Source organism: Podarcis gaigeae (assembly GCF_964106915.1).
Source record: "Podarcis gaigeae genome assembly, chromosome: 1".
In the NCBI taxonomy this organism is placed as follows: Eukaryota; Metazoa; Chordata; class Lepidosauria; order Squamata; family Lacertidae; genus Podarcis; species Podarcis gaigeae.
Window position 1 is genome coordinate 99,814,747 of NC_139678.1, and position 21,167 is coordinate 99,835,913.

Genomic DNA, 21,167 nt, shown 5'->3' on the forward strand with positions numbered 1-21,167 from the left:
CATAATGCCTAACCTTACAACGTTGTGATGATTGCTACAAGATAGGCAAAAACCAAATGGCTGGTGCCAATTTGCCAAGTGGAAAAATTCCTACCCGACCCCAACAATATGGCCGCCAACATTTGTCCATAGCCAGGTCGTGTCGTACCAAAGCATAAAAAGAGGGCAGGTGGGTTGGGAGATCTGGCGAGGAGGCAAAAGAAAGAATGCCCCTGCTGCAATGTGGTTTAAATCTCCTGCAGCCATGCCCCCTGCCAGCATTGATTGGCTGGCAAGGGCGTGACACAGCGGGGGGTCGGCATGGGGGAGCGTCAACCTCCTATCCCCATGCCAGATCACTGCAATGACCCGATGCCCAGCCGTAACACCGCCCACCGCGAAAGGTGAGCAGATTTCTAAGGAAGCAACTCGATACTCCTGGTGGCCAGGGGGAGAACTTCAATACATAACAGGAGCTTCCTCACAAGACTAACATTCCATGGAATTTTTTTGCAAATAATGAAATGTTCACATTCTGAATTGTTGTTCATTAAAGAACATGCTTGTGAACAAGGTGTCATAGATGACAGATCTGTAAGGGTTTTTTTTTTTAAAGGTTATCTGTATTGCCTTTTGTCACAGTCATTTCCTCAATAAGGTTTAGATCCAGAAAGGGAGAAGATTGGTTCTGCAAGCAATTTCAACTTCTCTTTTCCAGTAACAGCCCTGCAAAAGTCCACGTGGGATAAGGAACTGCTGCCAGACCCTGCAACTTGCCACTATCCATGGGTGCAGAAGCACTTTGAACAGCAGGAGAGGCTTCACTTTATTCAAGCCTATATTCCTGGCAATGCAAACTTATGCAAGACTTCTTAGGAGTAAGTCCAACTAAATTCAATGGGAGTAACCTCCAGGTAAGGATTGCTGCCTTAATTTCCATCAAGGAAATTGTTCCATAGCAGGATCTCGAAAATTCTGTGTAATCAATGTATTGTTAAACTTCAGGAGACAATATTTTGAAATAGCCAAAAGAAAGCACAACAGTGAAAAAGATGAACCCTTTTTCATGCTCCATCCTGTTGGAGCAGAAATAACAGCTTTTTATATAGATTATAGAAAAAGTTATTTTCTCTAGGCTGAGAAAAGTGACACACACTATTATTCCACATAACTGACTGAATCCACTTTTTTCATTTAGGAAGGATTTTCATATACTTAAAGGAGATTGTACCATAATGTAAGTAAAATGAGAAGTGCAACAACAGAGTGTTCAGTAATAGGTTCTGAGTGACATTTAGCAATTCTCCTGAGTGTTTATGCCTTGCTGGAGGGAAATGCACTTTCTAAAGATCACAGGCAGTCCCTATGGAGACCTGTAACCTTCCATGAAGCAACTCACCAGAAACTGATAGGTTTGTTCTCTTCACAAGTGAGACAATCGCAATTGGCTTAAAAATGTTTTAGCAGCGCCTCAGGGAGTACTAATAAAGGACCCTTTAAAAGATACGTCAGCTGTAGTTCAAATGTAGCTCTATTAGATATATATGTATAAAGTGAAATGCCGAAGAGACTTCATCTTGGTTGGGCCTGTACTAATCTTCCTGTTCATGGTGGCTTGGGCTGAAAGCAGGGGTGGTGGGACTTTTTAAGCACAACTGTCGCATTGCTTCATGGCCAGTTTTGATGGCTGTATGTCAGTGATAGGTGGGGCCAGAGGGGAGGTGTGTGCATGCATGGGTGGCTCACCAATGCCAGGATGCCTGTGTTACCAACACAGCTGTTTTTTGGAATGTCATATATGGCATTATCAACATCTGTGCTTTTTCTGCATTTCATTACCTATGGCCTCTCTGTTTATAATTTCCTCTTCCCTCCAAACATTTCATGTATCAGTGGACTGTAGTCCACAAAAGCTTATGCTGCAATCTTTAAGATGGCACAAGACTCTTTGTTGTTATTGTTAAATATAACATTTAAACCATAATAAAGCATGTTGTGTTTTCCCCCACCCCATCAGCTATATCAATTGAACTGCTTTGGACTATTGGGAAGACCTTGAGATAAAGAGTACTGGAAAGTGTTCTAGGACATACTTAAGAGAGAAGACTACAGGCTGGTTAAGTGATAGTGCAATCGAAACCTTGATCGCTGGCTGCCCAGCAGACCTTTGGGAAGTTGAACCACCATTGCACATACCAGCCAGAAGGGAAGATGCTAGCCAGGCTAATGGTAGTTGTAGCCCCATACATCTGGAGGACACCAGGCTGGGCAAGACTGACTGAATTAGATGGACCATTGGTCAGACTTGGTAGCGACCTATATGCCTGTGAAATCCAACTGCTAACAGACATAACCCTACATATGAAGGTGTGCTTATTTCTGCCATATGGCCTATTGTACCAGGAGCTGGAGCTCAAAAAGCTGAAAAGAGACTGCACTACTTGGTATAGAAGCATAAAGACAGAGAGAGGTCAGTAACAGGTCATATGATGAAGAACCGCCACATGTAGCAAAGGGGGTGTTCCCCAAAGCTCAGATGAAATAAAAACAGGAAAGAAAAAGTAATGTTGAACAAGCAAGTAGATTCCAGCATGGTTGTGAAAAAGGCAGTTTGTGGTTTTAGAGACACTACAGCATGCTGTTCTATAAATTTAGAAGGAAGGATCCTAATTAGGAAGAAAGGGGAAGAAAGGGGATAGAACTAGCTGTAGGACAAAGAAACAAGGTAGGAAGTCTGAAAATCTGAAATTGGGTTTAAGTGGTGTCAGAATTATCACTTTACAAGGTCAGAAGACTCAATACAAATGGACAGAAATATGAAGCAGAAACAGTATAATGGAGCACATTAGCAATATGCACTAAATGGAAAACAGGAGATGCAATACTCAGCAAATCTCTGGTTTCTTACAGCAGGCAAGAAAAAGGAATTATAACTAGTCAAGCCATGAGTTAATCAAATATGTGCTTACTTTAACATACATGTTTCAGACCAACCAGAGGCACACTGTTTTTATATATTAAAATGAAGTAAATGAAAAGGTGTAGCTTGTTCCCTTTTCTAGTCATGTGAGAACAGGGTGGTGAACTAGATGGGACGTTAGCCTGATTCAATGGTCTCTTCTGAAGTTCTTCCTTTCTCTCGTGTACTTAGAAGATAAACTAGTGTAACCTGGATTGGAAACACGTGGTGACACCACTTGTGTTAATGATCTAACCCTGTTATTGCCCTGGAAATCGAAATGGCATGCTCTAACATAGTAACTGGATTCAAAATGAATGAATCCAAATTTTTCTGTGATTGCAGTTCAGTATTATTTTAAGTCCTTCCAAGGGCTCTTCCAAGGCTTTCATTGCGCAGTCTGTATAATGTGTTAGGAAGCCACCAGGGGCATGGTGGGATGAAATATGGAATAATATAGCCCTTAAAGGTAAAGGTAAAGGGACCCCTGACCATTAGGTCCAGTCGTGACCGACTCTGGGGTTGCGGCGCTCATCTCGCTTTATTGGCCTATGGAGCTGGCGTACAGCTTCTGGGTCATGTAGCCAGCATGACTAAGCCGCTTCTGGCGAACCAGAGCAGCGCACAGAAATGCCATTTACCTTCCCGCTGGAGCGGTACCTATTTATCTACTTGCATTTTGACGTGCTTTCAAACTGCTAGGTTGGCAGGAGCAGGGACAGAGCAACGGGAGCTCACCCCGTCGTGGGGATTCAAACTGCTGACCTTCTGATCTGCAAGTCCTAGGCTCTGTGGTTTAACCCACAGTGCCACCCGCGTCCCTTAATATAGCCCTTATGAAGCAACAAATGAAGCATCTTAAGTGTGCTCAGGAACATGAAGATCAACAATTATTTTTAACCTGTTCTAGTACATGTTTATTTAGGACATTGGAGGGGACAATCACCTGGAATAATATGTTAAGGTGGAGAGCAGAAGACTCCTAACTGATGAAAGCAACTGTAAATCATTTACATACCTAGGTGTGCCACAGGACTATTTACATTGTATTTGCATTGAATGTTTTTTGGGGTGGGTACATGGGGTTTATTTGTTTTATTTATTTATAGAAACTACAAAACAAGCTTAAGAAGGAAAGAAAGAAAGAAAGAAAGAAAGAAAGAAAGAAAGAAAGAAAGAAAGAAAGAAAGAAAGAAAGAGACCATCAGAACAGAACTACACTTGTTTACGGTTTGGCTTTGAGAGACTTGTTCTGCAGTAGAGAGGAAACACAGAAAGCTGAGAGGGTGGAGTGGGTTGCACCATTTCAGACTGTGTGTATGGGGAGGGGGATGACGACAAATCTTCTTTCTGCAGAAACTTGCCAGAATACAGAAAAGGAGCACAGCAGGGAGGAAAGATCTACCCCATTCCTTTGGTCACTGTGCTGTTTTGCTGTGTTTTCAACTGAAGCTGGGTTTTGAATGCAGGAGAGCAGTCAAAAATATGACGACCGCCCCCCGCTGTTTGGAATGGCACAGCCCATTCTCTTACCTCAGTTGCTGCAACCTGTTTAGGCCCCATCTGAGCTCTCACATCTGAGCTCACCTGCAACCCCCCCCCCCAAACTTCATTCCCAATTTACCTCTCCCTACTTCCCGGAACCAGCCCCCCTCCCCATTTTTCTCTGGCTTTCAGTCTTAAGGAAGACAGAAAGGCTTTTGGGAAATGTAGTTCTTGAACTCAGCACTTATAAGGTCTCCTTGCATTCAGATTTCCCCTAAAAGCCTCAAGCTGGCCTAGGCCCTGACAGTCTCCATTTCTCCCTCAAGTTACGATTAATTGTAAGTACATATTAATTTTCTGTGGTTTTCCCCACCATTCCCCAATTTACTGCTACCGTTCTCCCACTTCTGTCACACTTAAGATTTTTAATTTGTTTATTATTCTTATTATTAATTCATTTATTTACATTTTATACATTCTTAAAAAAAAAATTGGGACAAAGTAAAGATTTTTAGTTCCTTGTGGAAATAGGCCCTGTGTTTTGTTTTGCTATAAATCACCTTTTACTGTGGTGTTGTTGTTGTTACAGTTATTGCTTTTACCACGACCACCAATTGCAACCGCTTACTTTTAGCAGGGTTGTTGTGTTGAATATCAATGTAGGCAAGTAAATAAGGAGCATGCAATCTTGCATTTTCCCCAATATATGTTGTAGTATTATTATTATTTCATTTCTATACCACTTTATATTTTTAAGAAAAATCTCAAAGTGGTGTACAGCATATTAAACATCAATAAAACAATGCAGAATCAAACATTTCTGAAGAAAGTCAAACATAAAGTACACAGTCAAAGCAAAACAATTAACAGGAAACCAAAATACCAAAAGGTTTCAAAATAAAACATTACAGCGGAGGTCAACCATAGAATACATATTTAACACAAACAAAGTTAACAAGAAACAAAAACAAAATCTTAAACATTTCAAGGAAAACATTGCTAAGTGAAGTCAAATATAAAATGCACATTTAAAACAGCATAATTAACAAGAACAAAATATTATAAGCATGACACGGCTGTTTGGCAGTAACAAAAAGAGGGGGCAAAAGAATACAATACAGTGGTACCTCGGGTTGCATATGCTTCAGGTTACAGACTCTGCTAACCCAGAAATAGTACCTTGGGTTAAGAACTTTGCAGCAGTGCCTATACAGTGGTACCTCAGGTTACAGACGCTTCAGGTTGCAGACACTTTAGGTTAGACTCCGCTAACCCAGAAATAGTACCTCGGGTTAAGAACTTTGCTTCAGGATGAGAACAGAAATCGTGCAGCAGTGGCGCAGCGGCAGCCGGAGGCCCTATTAGCTAAAGTGGTACTTCAGGTTAAGAACAGTTTCAGGTTAAGAACAGACCCCCAGAACAAATTAAGTTAGTTCTTAGCCCAAGGTACCACTGTAATTAGGATTTGTTGTCAGGCATAGCAATGTCCCTCCAGTCTTCCCAGGGGCCTCTGTAATAGAGCTGGGTGAGTCTGGGCCCTGCCCTCTCAGCCAGGTGGAAAAGGCCTTGCAGGGAGTGGCCTTCACAACTCACAGGCGGACATTGTAAATATATTGCAGGTAGGATTCAGCTCCAGGTAGGATTCAGCTCCAGGTAGGATGCAGCTCCATTAAATAGATTGAATACTGACTTAATGAGTAAGATAGAAATATGAGGACCTGGTAAAAACCCAGAATTATTTCTCCCATCCCCCACAGTGCTTCAGAGACAAAACAAGGAAAAAAAGAAAAATACATTATTGTCAATACATTATTGATTTAATTTATTTGAGAAAAATTCTATACCGCTAACATTAAGGGGGGAAATATGGTGGCGGACAGCATAAAACTTACAATAAAGTTGCATTCATAAAAGAAGTACAAAATGCATTAAAGTCGTTATAGGTCTTAATAATGAACAGGCACAAAGGATTCGGGACAGATTCTTGAAGATTCTAATTCCATTTTCTTCGTGAGTGTAAACATTCTTTTCCAAAGAGACTTGCTCCTCCTCCTGCTACTTAGAGTCCCACTGACCACTATGAGTGGAACAGAGCAAGTGAGCAAGAGTGCTGGCCTTGTAGAGGGACAAAGTGTGTGGTGCATAGTTTTGTCACAACTCGTGGCTAGATCTATTGCAGGGGTAAGCAGGAATGATTCCTCACTGGATGACCCTTTTAAGGGATCTTCGGTTGTCACTTCGAGGCCCCAGCCTGTTTGGGAGCTAACATGCCTGCCGCACACCTAGGTTCCACAGATGCTCACGGTACTGAGCTACATGTGAGCTTTCTGACACCCCTCAACATTTTCCTACCATGTAGGCAGTGTGGTTGTATTGGTCACTAGTTAGCCCGTTTATTTGGATCCTCACCATAAGCCACACCAAACACTGTAAACTGCCTGAAATCAATAATAGTTGTGACCATGTTAAACCTATTTTTCAACATTGAAATACAGTGGTACCTCGGGTTAAGTACTTAATTCGTTCTGGAGGTCAGTTCTTAACCTGAAACTGTTATTAACCTGAAGCACCACTTTAGCTAATGAGGCCTTCTGCTGCCGCCGCGCCGCCAGAGCCCAATTTCTATTCTTATCCTGAAGCAAAGTTCTTAACCTGAAGCACTATTTCTGGGTTAGCAGAGTATGTAACCTGAAGTGTATGTAACCCGAGGTACCACTGTAGATGATATCCTGCCACACACTGTGGACAAGGGAGAACATAGCACTTGAAGTATGGCAGGTTTTTTCACTCTGAAGTATATACATTTTTACTGAGAAACAAATACCATTGATTTCAACTTACTTTCAAATTAGGTACGCACAGAAATGTAGTTTTTAATTTTGGTCATGTTTGCAGCCTTCGCATTTTTCCCCCAGAGCAGCTGAATTTATTGTAGTTCATTGTGTTGTCTGTTGCTGCTGCTGTGGTTGCCTTAAACTTTTTTATTATAAGCATGCAGTCAATGCCTGCCCTCTTTTATTGGACAGGTTGAAGGATGAACGGAGAAGCAATTGCTTTTTATTAATTGTGTCAATATCAACAAAAATAAAGTAGGATTTTCTCAAGCAGAGTGTTGGATCTATGTGTCACACATCTACTATTGTTACGCAGATTCCTTCTAATCTTTTTGCTATATTCTTTGCTACCTGCATATACTGACTGCTGTATTCTCCACTGCCTTGCTGCTTACTTATCTACTTATGGTTTAATTACCTTTTCAGTTGACCTACTCCGGTACATATGTAACAAGCAACACAGATAAGCATTCAGAAACATGTATCTGATTTAAATCCTTGTCCATTCCAGCCATAAATTCTTGCTTAAAAAAAAACAAATACATCAACCCATTCATATTTCCCACCACAGCTAGAGCAGTGGGATCTTGCATATCGCTTGTCCTCTGAATGACTAATTGCAAGGCTGTAATTGTAAATAAGTATTTTAATTTACTATAATGTAGATAAATCTGATTTTCCCCCTCCCATACCTCCTCAAAATATTTGCCTGAAAAAATTGTAACTTGATACACAGTTTGACAAGTTGACCTCCAGTGGTATTTAGTATTTGAACTCTTGACAGTATGTTAACGTTGACATCTGTATAGCATTTTTGTATTTTTTCCACCTGAGAAAAAACAGGATGTCAAAAAAGTTACTATGTCAGAATTTGAATTGTGAAGTCAGTCAGTCCAGTCTCTCTTTCAGTTAGCTGTGAAGACATTTTTTTAAAAAGTTAATTTAAAATTTGTCAGGTTTTCAAAATTTTCTCTTAATTCTGTGTGAGAGACAGGATTTATTTATTTATGGAGTCTTGAACTTCCAACATTGTTGCAGTTTTTGATGAGGTAAATGGACTGTACAAATTATTCTCAGTAACTCAGCCCTTTCTCATTCCACCACCCATGCCACAGTCTGTTATTCCAGATGCAAGCACCATATTGCATAACTTACTTAATTACACAATTAGATGTTTGCTGAATGGTTGATTTTGCATTCAGTAGCTATGGCATCAGTAATACAGTTATGAATGCTTACTGACATCTGATCATGGGCACATCTTTTTAGAACCACATCTCAGAGTTCAGTTAAACTTATAGCCAAGAAAGGTTGGATACTGAGGAACAAGTACCATTAAACTTAGTTGAACTTATTTCTGAACAAACAAGCATAATAATAAACTCCATGTGTGCATTTTTTTCTTTCCAAAATATAACCCAAAACCTTTAGCATTGTGTCTTTGTATGATGGTTTACATGAGACTGCATTAGTTTACTCTTTATTCGAGACACTTTATTGGTGCACTAGCAAATATTTTAAAATATTTCAAGTTCCTTCTGCAGTGTGATAGTTTTTGCATCTCCATGGACTATATGTCATTGCGGTTTGTTTCATGTTGTTTTTAAAAGCAGTATTAATATGTAGTATAGCAGATATTTATACTGATAGAATAATAGAGTAGATTTTCCCTAGCTTAATATAGACCGTATCTTCTCTGTTAAATATATAGATTGCCAAAGCCAGTGGTGAGTCTGTTTTGTGAAATCATTTTCTAAAAGATGAGAACTGGAAGTTGATAGCAACTTTACAAAGCAGAAGTGCAACAGAATATGTAAAAGAATAACTGTGAGAAGTGGATCATAGAACCATAGAATAGTAGAGTTGGAAGGACCCTGAGTGTCATATAGTCCAGCCCCCTGCAATGCAGGAATCTCAACTAAAGCATCAATGGCAGATGGCCATCCAACCTCTACTTAAAAACTCCAGTGAAGGATTGTCCACAACCTCCCAAGGGATTCTGTTCTACTGTTACTATCAGAAAGTTCTTCCTGATGTTTAGTTGGAATCTCCTTAAGCATTAAATCAAAGATTTGGAGAATGAAATTAAAATGCAGCTTAAACATATGGAGGTTTTAGGTTTGTTGTACAGTGGTGCCTTTGGTTACGTACTTAATTCGTTCCAGAGGTCCGTTCTTAACCTGAAACTGTTCTTAACCTAAAGCACCACTTTAGCTAATGGGGCCTCCCGCTGCTGCCACGCCTCCGCCCCATGATTTCTGTTCTCATCCTGAAGCAAAGTTCTTAACCCGAGGTACTACTCCTGGGTTCGCGGAGTCTGTAACCTGAAGCGTATGTAACCTGAAGCGTATGTAACCTGAGGTACCACTGTATTGTGCTGTGTGAGATAGGAACAGGATTGCTGACAAGTATGCTCGAGTTCCAGATTGAAGTGGGGGTGAAAAGAGGTCAAAGTCCAAAAAGTAGAAAGGAAAAGCAAACAGAGGAGATAGTAAGGGGAGGGAAATGTGTGTTACGGTGCAAAGGGGAAAAGAGAATGAATCCGTAAGAAGTAACATTGTTAGCTGAAGGTAAGCAAAATCTGTTTCAGAGGGACACAGCACACATTAATTTTCATCTAATTTAAGATTACTAGAAGAATCAGTGGTTCAGTAAAACTGATATTATTCTTGGTGCCAATTGCAAAAGGTCTTGTAACTAGTAGTAGTCACAGTATTTAATTAATGCAAGGGAAGGTTATTCATTGTTATAAAATCTAGTGTGTATTCTAGCCAAAGTTAGGCCTTTTAAGGTAATATCAATAGTGGTGTAGAAATGCATGTATACTTCAATCTCCCACTGAAATGAAAGGACGACTTAAAAGTGCTTAACATTTGACTTGGGTCACTACCCTAATTGTTATTCTACAAGTAAAATATTTCCCTTATTGGTTTCCTAAAGTTTAGACTTTAGCTGTTGTTGTATAGTCGTTTAGTTGTGTCCTACTCTTCGTGACCCCATGGACCAGAGCATGCCAGGCACTCCTGTCTTCCACTGCCTCCCACAGTTTGGTCAAACTCAATCCATAGTATTTAATTGATTTTCATTTTAGTTATTTTATTACACTTCATAATTCTTATATTAAATTGAATATTTTCCATTTTTCCACTTAGATACAGGACTTGTGCATTTACTGCTCTATTTATGTCAAAATTTAATATAACTTAAGTATCCAGATTTAATGAAAATCACTGTTCAGGCACATCGACTGCACTAGAGATGCAGAAGTATTTTAAAAAACAAAACAAAACCCCCCAGAATGTTGGCTGACTGTTGCTAAGAGGATAATTGGAAAACCAGGGGATAGGGATCAAATGGAATATGCTCAGACAACATGGCTGGCTGACTGGCACAGTGCAAGATTTTTTTCTGCAAGCACCAGTTGTAATCTGGGACTAGGTAAAGGTAAAGGTAAAGGTACCCCTGCCCATACGGGCCAGTCTTGACAGACTCTGGGGTTGTGCGCCCATCTCACTCAAGAGGCCAGGGGCCAGCGCTGTCCGGAGACACTTCCGGGTCACGTGGCCAGCTTGACATCGCTGCTCTGGCGAGCCAGAGCCGCACACGGAAACGCCGTTTACCTTCCCGCTGGTAAGCGGTCCCTATTTATCTACTTGCACCCGGAGGTGCTTTCGAACTGCTAGGTTGGCAGGCGCTGGGACCGAGCAGTGGGAGCGCACCCCGCCGCAGGGATTCGAACCGCCGACCTTTCGATCGGCAAGTCCTAGGCGCTGAGGCTTTAACCCACAGCGCCACCTGCGTCCCCAGGGACTAGCTGGTACCTATTAGGGCTGTTCTTATTTTAGGCACAAAAATAAAATGAATTAATGCTGTTTCTCTCTCACACTCTCTCCAAACTATAATTCCGTGGAAGAACCACATTATCTGGTTCTTCATCTCTAGTGATAAGGTGCCATTTAGCTTCTAGCTTTCATATCAAGTTCAAGTTCAAGTTTTATTGCGGCAAAAGCCAGTAACACTAAACACCACAAGATCAAACAAAAAGAAATCAGTTTCTAACACTGGTTAGGCTGAGAGGCATTGACTGGCTCAAGGTTACCCATTGAGCTTCATAGCCAACTTGGGTGATTTGAGCCCTGATTTCCCAAGTCCTAGTCTGATACTCTAACCACTGTACCATACTAGCTCTCATGATGTGAATGAAACTGCCTCATACTGAATATTTGTATGATTTTTGTACAATTGTTGGATATGAAGGAAATGTATTTAAATCTTGTATGTGCCAGCTCCATTCCATTGTCATCTGGTTCTGAATAGCTGGATCAGTGTTTTGGCCCATGGCGCACAATGGCCTTGTTCACACATAGCACTATGTCAGACTACGTCCTACCAAAAACAAGCAGAAGGAGAAAATTTCAGCTGCTTCGTTCTTTCCCCACATGCTGTTTCCATACTACTCAGAGCTAAGTCATGATTTGGCTTAGCATTATCCTAACCCAGACTCACGGTTTGTTTTCCCCCAACAAACCACAAGTAGTTAACCAAGAGCAAATCTTAGCTACAGCATGGTTTGTTTGAAGCGAGACAAACCACTAGCCCAGGTTTGCACATAGCTCTGAGCCATACCATGGCCTAGCTTCTGGTAGTGCAGCAGGAGCAGGGGAGAAGCAAAGTGGTCGTGACTTTCTCTTTCTGTACCAGCACACTTGCTCGCTTATGGTAAGCTATAGTTTGGCTTAGTGTTATGTGCAAAACAAGCCAAGGCTTTTGATCAGTTTTCCAGATGCTGCGCTCGATTGTGTCTGATAGTACAAATGAGGCTGTATTTTGAAGCATTCTGTGGGCAATGATGGAGGAAGAATAACTCTCTTGCTCAATTGTGGAACTTAGGTGAATAGCAAATTATGTTTTGAAGGTGACCAAGTGGTGCTCTTCTATTAATTAGGATAAGTAATTAATTAGTAATCAGTACTTACTTTAATTAGTAACAAATGGATTCTGTGCTGCAGAAAAAGCTTGTTTCATAGTGGATGTTGGCTGATTCATCACCTACCACCAAATGAATGACTAATTCATTATTTGCATTAATCAATGGAAGTGGTTAAGTTTTGAATAAACCTTTTGAAAGCCACTATCTGGCCACTTTCTACATAAAAATGGCTTTTCATTAGGGCCTCATATTTGAGCATGCAGAAATATGTAAAAGAAAATATTTCTGTCTTGTAGCTTTTGTTTGATCTTATTTTTTTTAACTGAAACATGAAGGTAGTGAAGACACTATGAGTGGTGACCACTTTGAATGCTCCGATTGCCAGATTTGTGCTCAACACAATTTTAGTCAACTAGAATGTTGTCTGAGTTAAGACAAGTGGAATCAGGATAAGACTGGAAATAGAAAATAGGAAGGCAAGAGGGTACAATAATGAGGCCTGGGGAGATGCTGAAACTAAATAAAACTAAATAAAAAATACTACATAAACCATTTTGAATATGTGATTGTGTTTTTCACTTTCAGTAGGGATCTCATCTGTACCTTGCATTGAGCTTCTTTCTGCCACACAGAAAAAAATCACGCTAGTTCATCAAGATGTGTTTTCCAGTGATGCAGACAATCTGATAAATGCAGCTGGAGGCCAGAAACTGAACCTGGCTCTATAGGAAATCTTGGTGTCAGTGAAAAGGAATTTTAGGGGACAACTGTTTAGATTTTATATCCTTGTGGTTTGTGAGAAAACAGCTTTTCTCCGGCAGAGGCCTATTCAACTGAAATTTCCTCTTGCACTATTTCTTTAGTCCCTATTCCAGTCGTGCCTCCCAAGCTAAAAACTTACACATCCACATCAAGAAGCTAAAGGAGCCAAAAGATTGCTCAGGCTTGAATATGCAAGTTTAAATGTAGCAATGCACCTGCCATTTTCAGGAGCACAGATTGTAGAAACAATAATGTTGCCTGCGGCTTTCTGATTCTGCAAGTTTGAATGACACTATAGAATTTGTTACTGCTATTGGAGCAGTGGTAGAAAACAGAAGTTGCTGATGTAGCTCTATAGAGAAAGCATTGTATTTAAAACTAATGGCTTTAGGGCTACAGCAATATGCTGCCTTGAAAAATGCTGGAATTGAGAACTTCTCACTCTTTCCTTACACTCCCAAGTATTTCACTTTTTAAAGCTGGAAGGCTGTACCTCAGCAGACATAACTATAATCTTTGCATCAGACACTAGTCAACAGAATCTAAATGAAAATATTCTCTCCCTTTTCATTTTTAGAGTGAGAAATGGATCTGTCTTCTTATGCCTCGCCGGCAGCCATTATAGAAACCGTTGCATCACAGCTAGCATGCAGTCCAGTGGATAAGGAAGTTGCTGTTCAGTTAGATGAAGAAGATGAACTAAAACACCTGCGTGCATGTTTTCATATTCCCAGAGTGAAGGATCTGCCTCCAAGTAAGAACCACAGTTATACCAAGGTGGCTTTGTATCTCCTTGCATATGTTTATTGCAAATCTGCAGGAAGCCTTGCTGCCTAAAGGATAAATGGAGCGATTGGCGCCACATCTTTGATCACAGCATGTCCCCTGCGTTGTAAAATCAGCACCTCAAGTTGAGTGCCTTATATGCTCTCATTCCCATTCTGATTAGAATGGAAGAATACAATACAGCACTTATGCTGTGCTTAGGCTGTCACTCAGTCTCTTTCAACAATATAGTGACTGATTGAAAATTATAGGCAGGAGTGTTTTTTAATGGATTTGAGCTACTTTGCCTCCAGGTGCTTATTGCCAAAAGAAGCTACTACTTTGGGCATTCAGGAAAGTTTTGCACTATCAGTTTTTTATGGTTGATTGGAATCCACTGGGGAGGCCTCCTGCACAAACCTCATTTGGAAGGAGCAGGAACAACACACTTGGCAGGAGGGTTGCGTGCGTGGTTATTGTGGCACTATAAGAGTCTTTCTGAATACTTATACCAGGTATGAGGGTTACAGTGTTGTTTGAGTTGATAAATAAGTTAAATTAATTGACAAAATATTCTGATCAGTTAAACCAATGTCCCTGATTAATTGGACAGCAGGTTTGAATGTCACAGCAATCACCATCTCATGACACGCTGGTTTGTTATACACAGGTGAGAATGCTGCTTCTGAGATGGCTAATGTCAGGGAACTGGAGGCAGAGAGGGAGGAGGGAATAAGAAGTTATCGGGAGACAGCCCCTTTGTTTAGCAGCTTTTCCAAAGAGAGAGAAGATGAAGGGGGGTCAGAGGGGAGTGAATCTGAGAGGGAGGAGGTACTTCTGAGGGCAAGTACCTCTCGTCACAGAGGAAGGGGGGGTGTTGGACCAAGACGGTGGTTATGCTGGCCCCCAAAGCGGAAGGAAGTTAGTCGGGACAACTTCCCACCATGATCGGATCGCTTTTTGAACTATTTGTAAATATGCCAAGAAGCAATGAAGACTTGTAAAATATGGCTGAAGTCCCGGACTCTTATCTCCCCTGAGCACTCACAACTCAATCTGCTGACAGCTAATGCTGCTACTGTTGCATATATTGCCTAAATTCAAATTTGGAACTACCGTATTTTTCATCTATAAGATGCCTCCATGTATAAGATGCCCCCTATTTTGGGGGACTCAGATTTAAGAAAATGGGGGAGATGGCTCCGTGTATAAGATGCCCCCTAATTTTTGACATTCTTTTTAAGGGGAAAAGCCTAGTCTTATACATGGAAAAATATGGTATTTTTTATTCATATGTGTTAGGGCTGGGCGGTATTTCAATATACTGTATTGCCCAAATCCGGTTTGAAGTCCATATTGTGATATTGGTTTTGTATTTTTTGACCTGGCAATATATCACAAATCATGGGGTGTGCATGCTATGCAAAAATCACAGTGTGGGGAAAAACTCTGAAGCCAGCCAATGCCTCTCTCTATAGTAGCCCCATTCTTATTTCAGACATTGTGATATATCGGTATATTGTGATGTTTAGCTGGTGATATATCGCAGTGTTGAAAACCAGGTTATGCCCCTGTTGTAATATGTGTGTGCATGATATGTTTTCAAGTAATATATTAAAACTCATATAATTCATTGGCTAAGATTTCTTTATTCAGGTTGCAACTCTTCTTGTTTTAGGAGATGTGCTTCTGATGTGAAAAAGTAGCAATGGGAAGCCAATTCAGCATAATACAATGAGATCTTTTTTTAAAAAAAAAAAGCATGCAAGGAAGGAAGGAAAAGGGGAGAGGAATATATTGAATAATTTTTTAGCCAATCCATGACCCAATATATGAACCATTCACCACATCTGGGACTGCAGCAGGAAATTGGGTTTTCCCTCATCTTTTATTTCAACCCAGGATCCATAGGCTGAACTACCTGCTTTGGCAGCAGGTGATTGTACTGAAAGATAACTCTGTCAGCTCATGTGATTTCTGGCTCCTAAACCAGCCCAGCCCTGTCTTAGAGACAGCCATGGGGAATTTCTGAGCCTGGGATGGGCAACCCCCTGCAAGCTTTGCTGGCCTCGGAGAGCTATCCTGGCCCTACAAAGCACATGTCAGCCAGGGAAGCCAACAATTTTTGTGTGTCAGATTTTAATTTGAGCCAGAGAGGAATTCAGGGGCTTGTAAAGCTTATCTTTGCTTTGAGTTCAGTTTTAACAAGTCCCTAAAGTTATTCTGCTGTGCCTGGAAAAGGAAAACTTCACTAGGATATCTGTTAAAAAGTACTGAAGTTTATGGTGATAAAGTTTTAAAGGTTCTTAAGCTAAAGGTTCTTGAGCCAAAAGTAAAACTGGCCAAGGAATCTATAATGAATGCTCCCTTTCTCTTTTTAAAGAATTATTCAGATTCCCCATTTATGAACTGTTTTCAAATCAGTATTTTCTCAGTTATTTTTTCAGAATTATTCACTAACTGATATATATATATAGCAATTGAAAGATCTTATTTTCCATTCTGCCTTTGAAATACCTTTTAAATAATTCTTATTAATGATTTTGGCAGGCAGTCGAGTTTGGGAATAGATAGCTACTGAAAATGTAAAAAAAACCATACATAATATACAAAGTCACATGACATTTATCCAGTCTCTTAATTGAAGGTTGATATTCAGGGGCGGGGAGGGAGGTCTGTCCCAAACACTCAAATATACATTTGCAACCCTTCTTTATGAGCATTCTGCAGTGTTTATTTCATAATTAAGCAAGCAGACTGGCTAGAAATCCCCACTTTTCATCCTTGTGTTTGTGACAGCTAATCAATTTTGTGGTAATTTTCTTAGTCTGAAGTCCAAAATAAGCACTGTGGAGCAACTCTGAATTCATGTTGTGGTTGTGAGTGTGGATTGTGAATCCTGGGAACTTCTCTCTCTGTGTAAGCATGTAAAATATTCTCTCTATATATTTGTTCACCTGATTTCCCATGTTTTTTTAAAAAATGTGGGATCAAGGTGTGAGTGTTCAGGATACTGGTGATTTTCTTTTTAAACAACAATCTACTAAACTAGAACATTGAATTGTACAACAGATCTATGCAGCTTGGTGTTACTGCCTATGAAAGTGTTGTTTGCTGTGTTTAAAGATATCAAGATCTGACCTTTATTCTGAAGCATGTGCTTTTTGAAAAAACCATACACCATCCTAATATCTTTAATGTGGTTAAAATAGAACCATCATTTACAGAAACTAATGCTTTCTGGGGGTGTTAGTCTACCATAAATTAGATAATTAGGCAGTTTGATTGATTGGACATCTTTAATGGCTTTGTGTTAGCTTACCAGTGGCACTTAGCAAAACGCCACTCTAAGGCTTCCAGTCATTTATCAGGCTAAAAAAGATGAACAGAATATATCGTAATGGAAGATCTTGAGATTGTTGTATAATCCGTGAAACTAATCAATACATCAAAAAGGCCAGGGTGTAGTAAACAGAAAGGTGATGATTTCAGGTAAGATAATAAGGACATAAGAAGAGCCTGCTGGATCAGGCCAGTGACCTATCTAGTCCAGGATCCTGTTCTCACAGTGGCCAAGGCTGTGCAAAACCTGCAAGCAGGATTCGAGCACAAGAGCACGCTTCCCTCCTTTGGTTTACAGCAACTAGAGCTCAAAACTTTGTAGCTTTCTATTTATTTGTTTACATGATTGGTATCCTGAAACCTCTGCATAAATTTATGCTCCTTGGGTGGCTAACAAGATAGTTAAGAGACAAAAGAGTACAGTTAACAATAACAATCATCTTTTTAAAGAAACAAACCAACTATTCAAATAGACAGTAAAATCAAACTGCTCTGAGGGTGCCTTCACAGTGTCATTATTTTGCAGGAAAGATTCAGTCGCCTACTTTAGTTTTGCACTTTAAAGCCACCACATAAACCTTCTGCCCTAGCAGATGGGCTTGGGCTGTGGCAGTGGCTACATCACTCCTTTTGGCCCTGCTGCTTTCCAACTGGAAGTTAAGATTGCTCCCTTTAGCTGTCACTAATGCCAGTTACAGATCTAAATAATAGTTGGGGTAAACATAATTTACATGGTGTGTACAAGCATAAGTGATCTTGCTTGACATTTATCTGTGCACCAAATGGATCTTGGATGTCTCATTCATGAAGCTAAAAGAGATAATCCAAGTTCTTTTTTATATTTACATAAAACATTGTACAGCATTGTCTTGAAAGCAGGGTAGAGCAAATCCTATAATACAGGTATGCCATTTAAAAGGGGGAGGGGAGAAGCTTATAAACTATATATTAATCTTGTCAAAACTAAGTTTTAGTAACAGCTTATTTTACGTAGTCATGACATAAATCAAGTGAGAAGCTGCCAAAGGGGTTTTTTGCATTCCACTTCTTTCTGCAGTTTAAGGTGGCAGAGATTTAGCCATTGTAATCAAGAAGTGTGCAAGGGAAAATACAACAGACCTATTTTCAAAATGTTCTGTCCAGTACTTGTTAAAGCACTTGATTGCCACATATTTTGTCTGCCTTCACATCATTTGTGTAGATAAAAAAATTAATCAAGACACCTGGATGTAGATATGCTTCTGTATGTTGAAACAGATTTCTACATTTAGATATCTTGCAGTTTGTCTCAATTTGCACAGAAGTGAGTTGTGTAAGAGATACTACCCTCTCACACAAACATACATCTTGTCCTTGAATCTCACTGTTCAAACTCCAGTAGTATCATATCAACTTCTTCTAAGCAGGTAATAAGCAACCTTTGTTTAATTGGCAGGGAGATGGTGGTAGGGAGGGTTTTTCTTTAAAATAGTTTTTCCTAATACAGTGGTGCCTCGCAAGACGAAATTAATTCGTTCCGCAAGTTTTTTCGTCTTGCGAGTTTTTCGTCTTGCGAAGCACGGTTTCCCATAGGAATGCTTTAAAAATCAATTAATGCGTTCCTATGGAAACCGCCTTCAGACCAGGTCCGGGACAGTCTGTCCCCCGACATCTTCTGAAGGCTGAGGGGGGGGGGGACAAGGGCTTTTCTTCCCACCCCCAGCATTTTAAAAAACCCCGGGACAGCATTTTAAAATGCTGGCGGGCGGAAGCGAAGGCTTCGCTGCCGCCCGCCAGCATTTAAAAATCGCCCCGGGACAGCGGAGGACTTCTCCGCTGTCCCGGGGCGATTTAAAAGCCCCCGGGAAGGCAGGCAGGGGGGACAAAGACTTTTGTCCAGGACCTCTTCTGAAGGCTGGCGGGGGGCAAAAGTCTTTGCTCCCCCGTGCCTGCCTTCCCGGGAGAGCGGACAGCTTTTGAAGGCAGGCGGAGGGGAGCAAAGACTTTCCGCTCTCCCGGGAAGGCAGGCACGGGGGAGCAAAGACTTTTGCCCCCCGCCCGCCTTCAGAAGAGGTCCTGGACCTCTTCTGGAGGCAGGCGGGGGGCAAAAGTCTTTGCTCCCCTCCGCCTGCCTTCAAAAGCCGTCCGCTCTCCCGAGAAGGCAGGCACGGGGGAGCAAAGACTTTTGCCCCCCGCCCACCTCCAGAAGAGGTCCAGGACCTCTTCTGAAGGCGGGCGGGGGGCAAAGGTCTTTGCTCCCCCGTGCCTGCCTTCCCGGGAGAGCGGAAAGTCTTTGCTCCCCCCCTTCAAAAGCAGTCCGGGACAGAGGAGAAACACGCTGCGCTTCCCTGCTATCCCGGACTGCTTTTAAAATGCTGGCGGTGGGGAGCAAAGCCTTTCGGCCCCGCCGGCCTTCCTGGACCTCTTCTGAAGGCCGGAAGGGGGGAAGGCTTTGCTCCCCACCGCCAGCATTTAAAAGAGGTCCCTGGAGATTTCCCTATGGGCTTTCTTCTTGCGAAGCAAGCCCATAGGGAAATTCGTCTTGCGAAGTGCCTCAAAAAACAGAAAACCGTTTCGTCTTGCAGGTTTTTCGTCTTGCGAGGCATTCATCTTGCGGGGCACCACTGTATTGCTTTGAGTCACTGAAGTCTAATGTAAACATGAGTCAACAATAAGTTATTGTACCAAATGTCATATTGGAATTGTATTAAAAGGAACAGATTCAGAATGAAACCAGTCTCCGTATTTCCAGCTAGACAGTTTTGATTGGTAAGTGTCAGGGACTGGGCAGAGGAGGAATGATGGAGACCGCCTCCCCATCCGGACCCTTCCAGGGAGGAGGAAGAGGAAGACAGTATAGACAGGGGTTTGAGGTAGGTCACAGCTCAGAGGCGGATGAGGGGGGAAGTTGGGAAATTATAGGAGAGCCAGAGCAGCATCTGGCTGACACGTTGTCATTAGAAAGTGTTCCTGGCCCACCATCTCCCAGAACCCGATGAGTCTTAAAAGTAGGAGAGCATTGAGCTTGAAGACAGGGCACTTAGCAGCAACCGTAGAGGAGGTGATGATGGTGACGAATGAGGAAGTGGGAGAGACGGGAGATGGAAATTTACTTGGGACAATGCCATTATCCAAGAGGCTGGGTTCTATAGCCTCTCTCTGTAAAGATTGTAATAAAAAAGGACTGTAAGAAACTTTTAACTCAGAAACTTTGGCCTTCCAGATGTTGCTGGACTACAGCTCTCACCATCCCTAGTCATTGCCCATGCTTGCTGATGCAGGTGTAAGTTGTAATTTAGCAATATCTGGAGCGCCAAAGGTTCCCCACATCTACTCTAACTAATCTTATTTTTCATCTGCTAATCTTTATAGCTGCCCCAGCTTCTTTGTTACACTCACGCAAACATATACATATTCAAGGTATGATCTCACTCACAAAGTGGACCAAGCAATCAGTGCTGTTTGTCCTCTGGAATTATTAAACCCTATTCACCACTTAGAGGTCACGTCTTCAGAAGAAATATTAGAGGAGCTAATAAAATGAGCACACTGAAGTCCAGACAACAGGAGAAGTAGTACTGCAAAGCAAGGATCTATTTAGTGAAAGTGAGGTGCTGTGAATGATGGACTGTGGTGGCGTTTAGATAGAAAAAATGTAAGTTGATTCAAAGTGGAATGGGCAAGCAAAATGGTGTAAATCTGGACTTAAAAGGGTTGAGTCCATCTAAATCATTGTGCACGTAGAATGATATCTGCAAGTAAAAGGTCACCCCAACATGCTTCTTATGGACAACCCAGAGCACATGTGCATGTGTGTTGTGTGTGTGCACATCTGCCCGGGAGGAGGAGAGGGAGGGAAAGTTCTGTTACACTCATGGAAATGGATCCGTGCTACAGTGATTTGGTTGGATACCGCACCCAGTTAAGAAAATATCAGTAAGTAGCAATCTAGTATTGTGCGCCAATGATCAGGAACAATGGTTTTGTATATTTAAAACCCTTTAAATCTGCCTTATATATTAAGCTCTAAATGGTATATATTTATTAGAAGGAGCAGATGAAAACGTACCTGTCAGGACTGCCTCTAGGTCCCAGCTCACAGAGGACCAACGCCCGGTTGATGTAATGTACA

At 41.3% G+C, this 21,167-nt stretch overlaps 1 protein-coding gene across 7 annotated transcripts in view; it reads left to right on the forward strand.

Moving 5' to 3' along the window:
• Positions 1-4,028: 4,028 nt before the first annotated feature.
• The window catches only part of KYNU (kynureninase), an 86,972-nt gene continuing 69,833 nt past the window's right edge, over positions 4,029-21,167 (forward strand). For 2 of the 7 annotated variants that reach the window (XM_083711276.1, XM_083711277.1), the window contains exons 1-2: positions 4,270-4,761; positions 13,527-13,703. In XM_083711276.1, the coding sequence (XP_083567402.1) occupies positions 13,535-13,703 (169 nt within the window). In that variant the 5' untranslated portion in view covers positions 4,270-4,761; positions 13,527-13,534. Of the gene's footprint in view, positions 4,762-9,720; positions 9,828-13,526; positions 13,704-21,167 lie in introns of those variants that run through there. The other 5 variants (XM_083711273.1, XM_083711278.1, XM_083711275.1 and 2 more) reach the window with 5 other exon arrangements.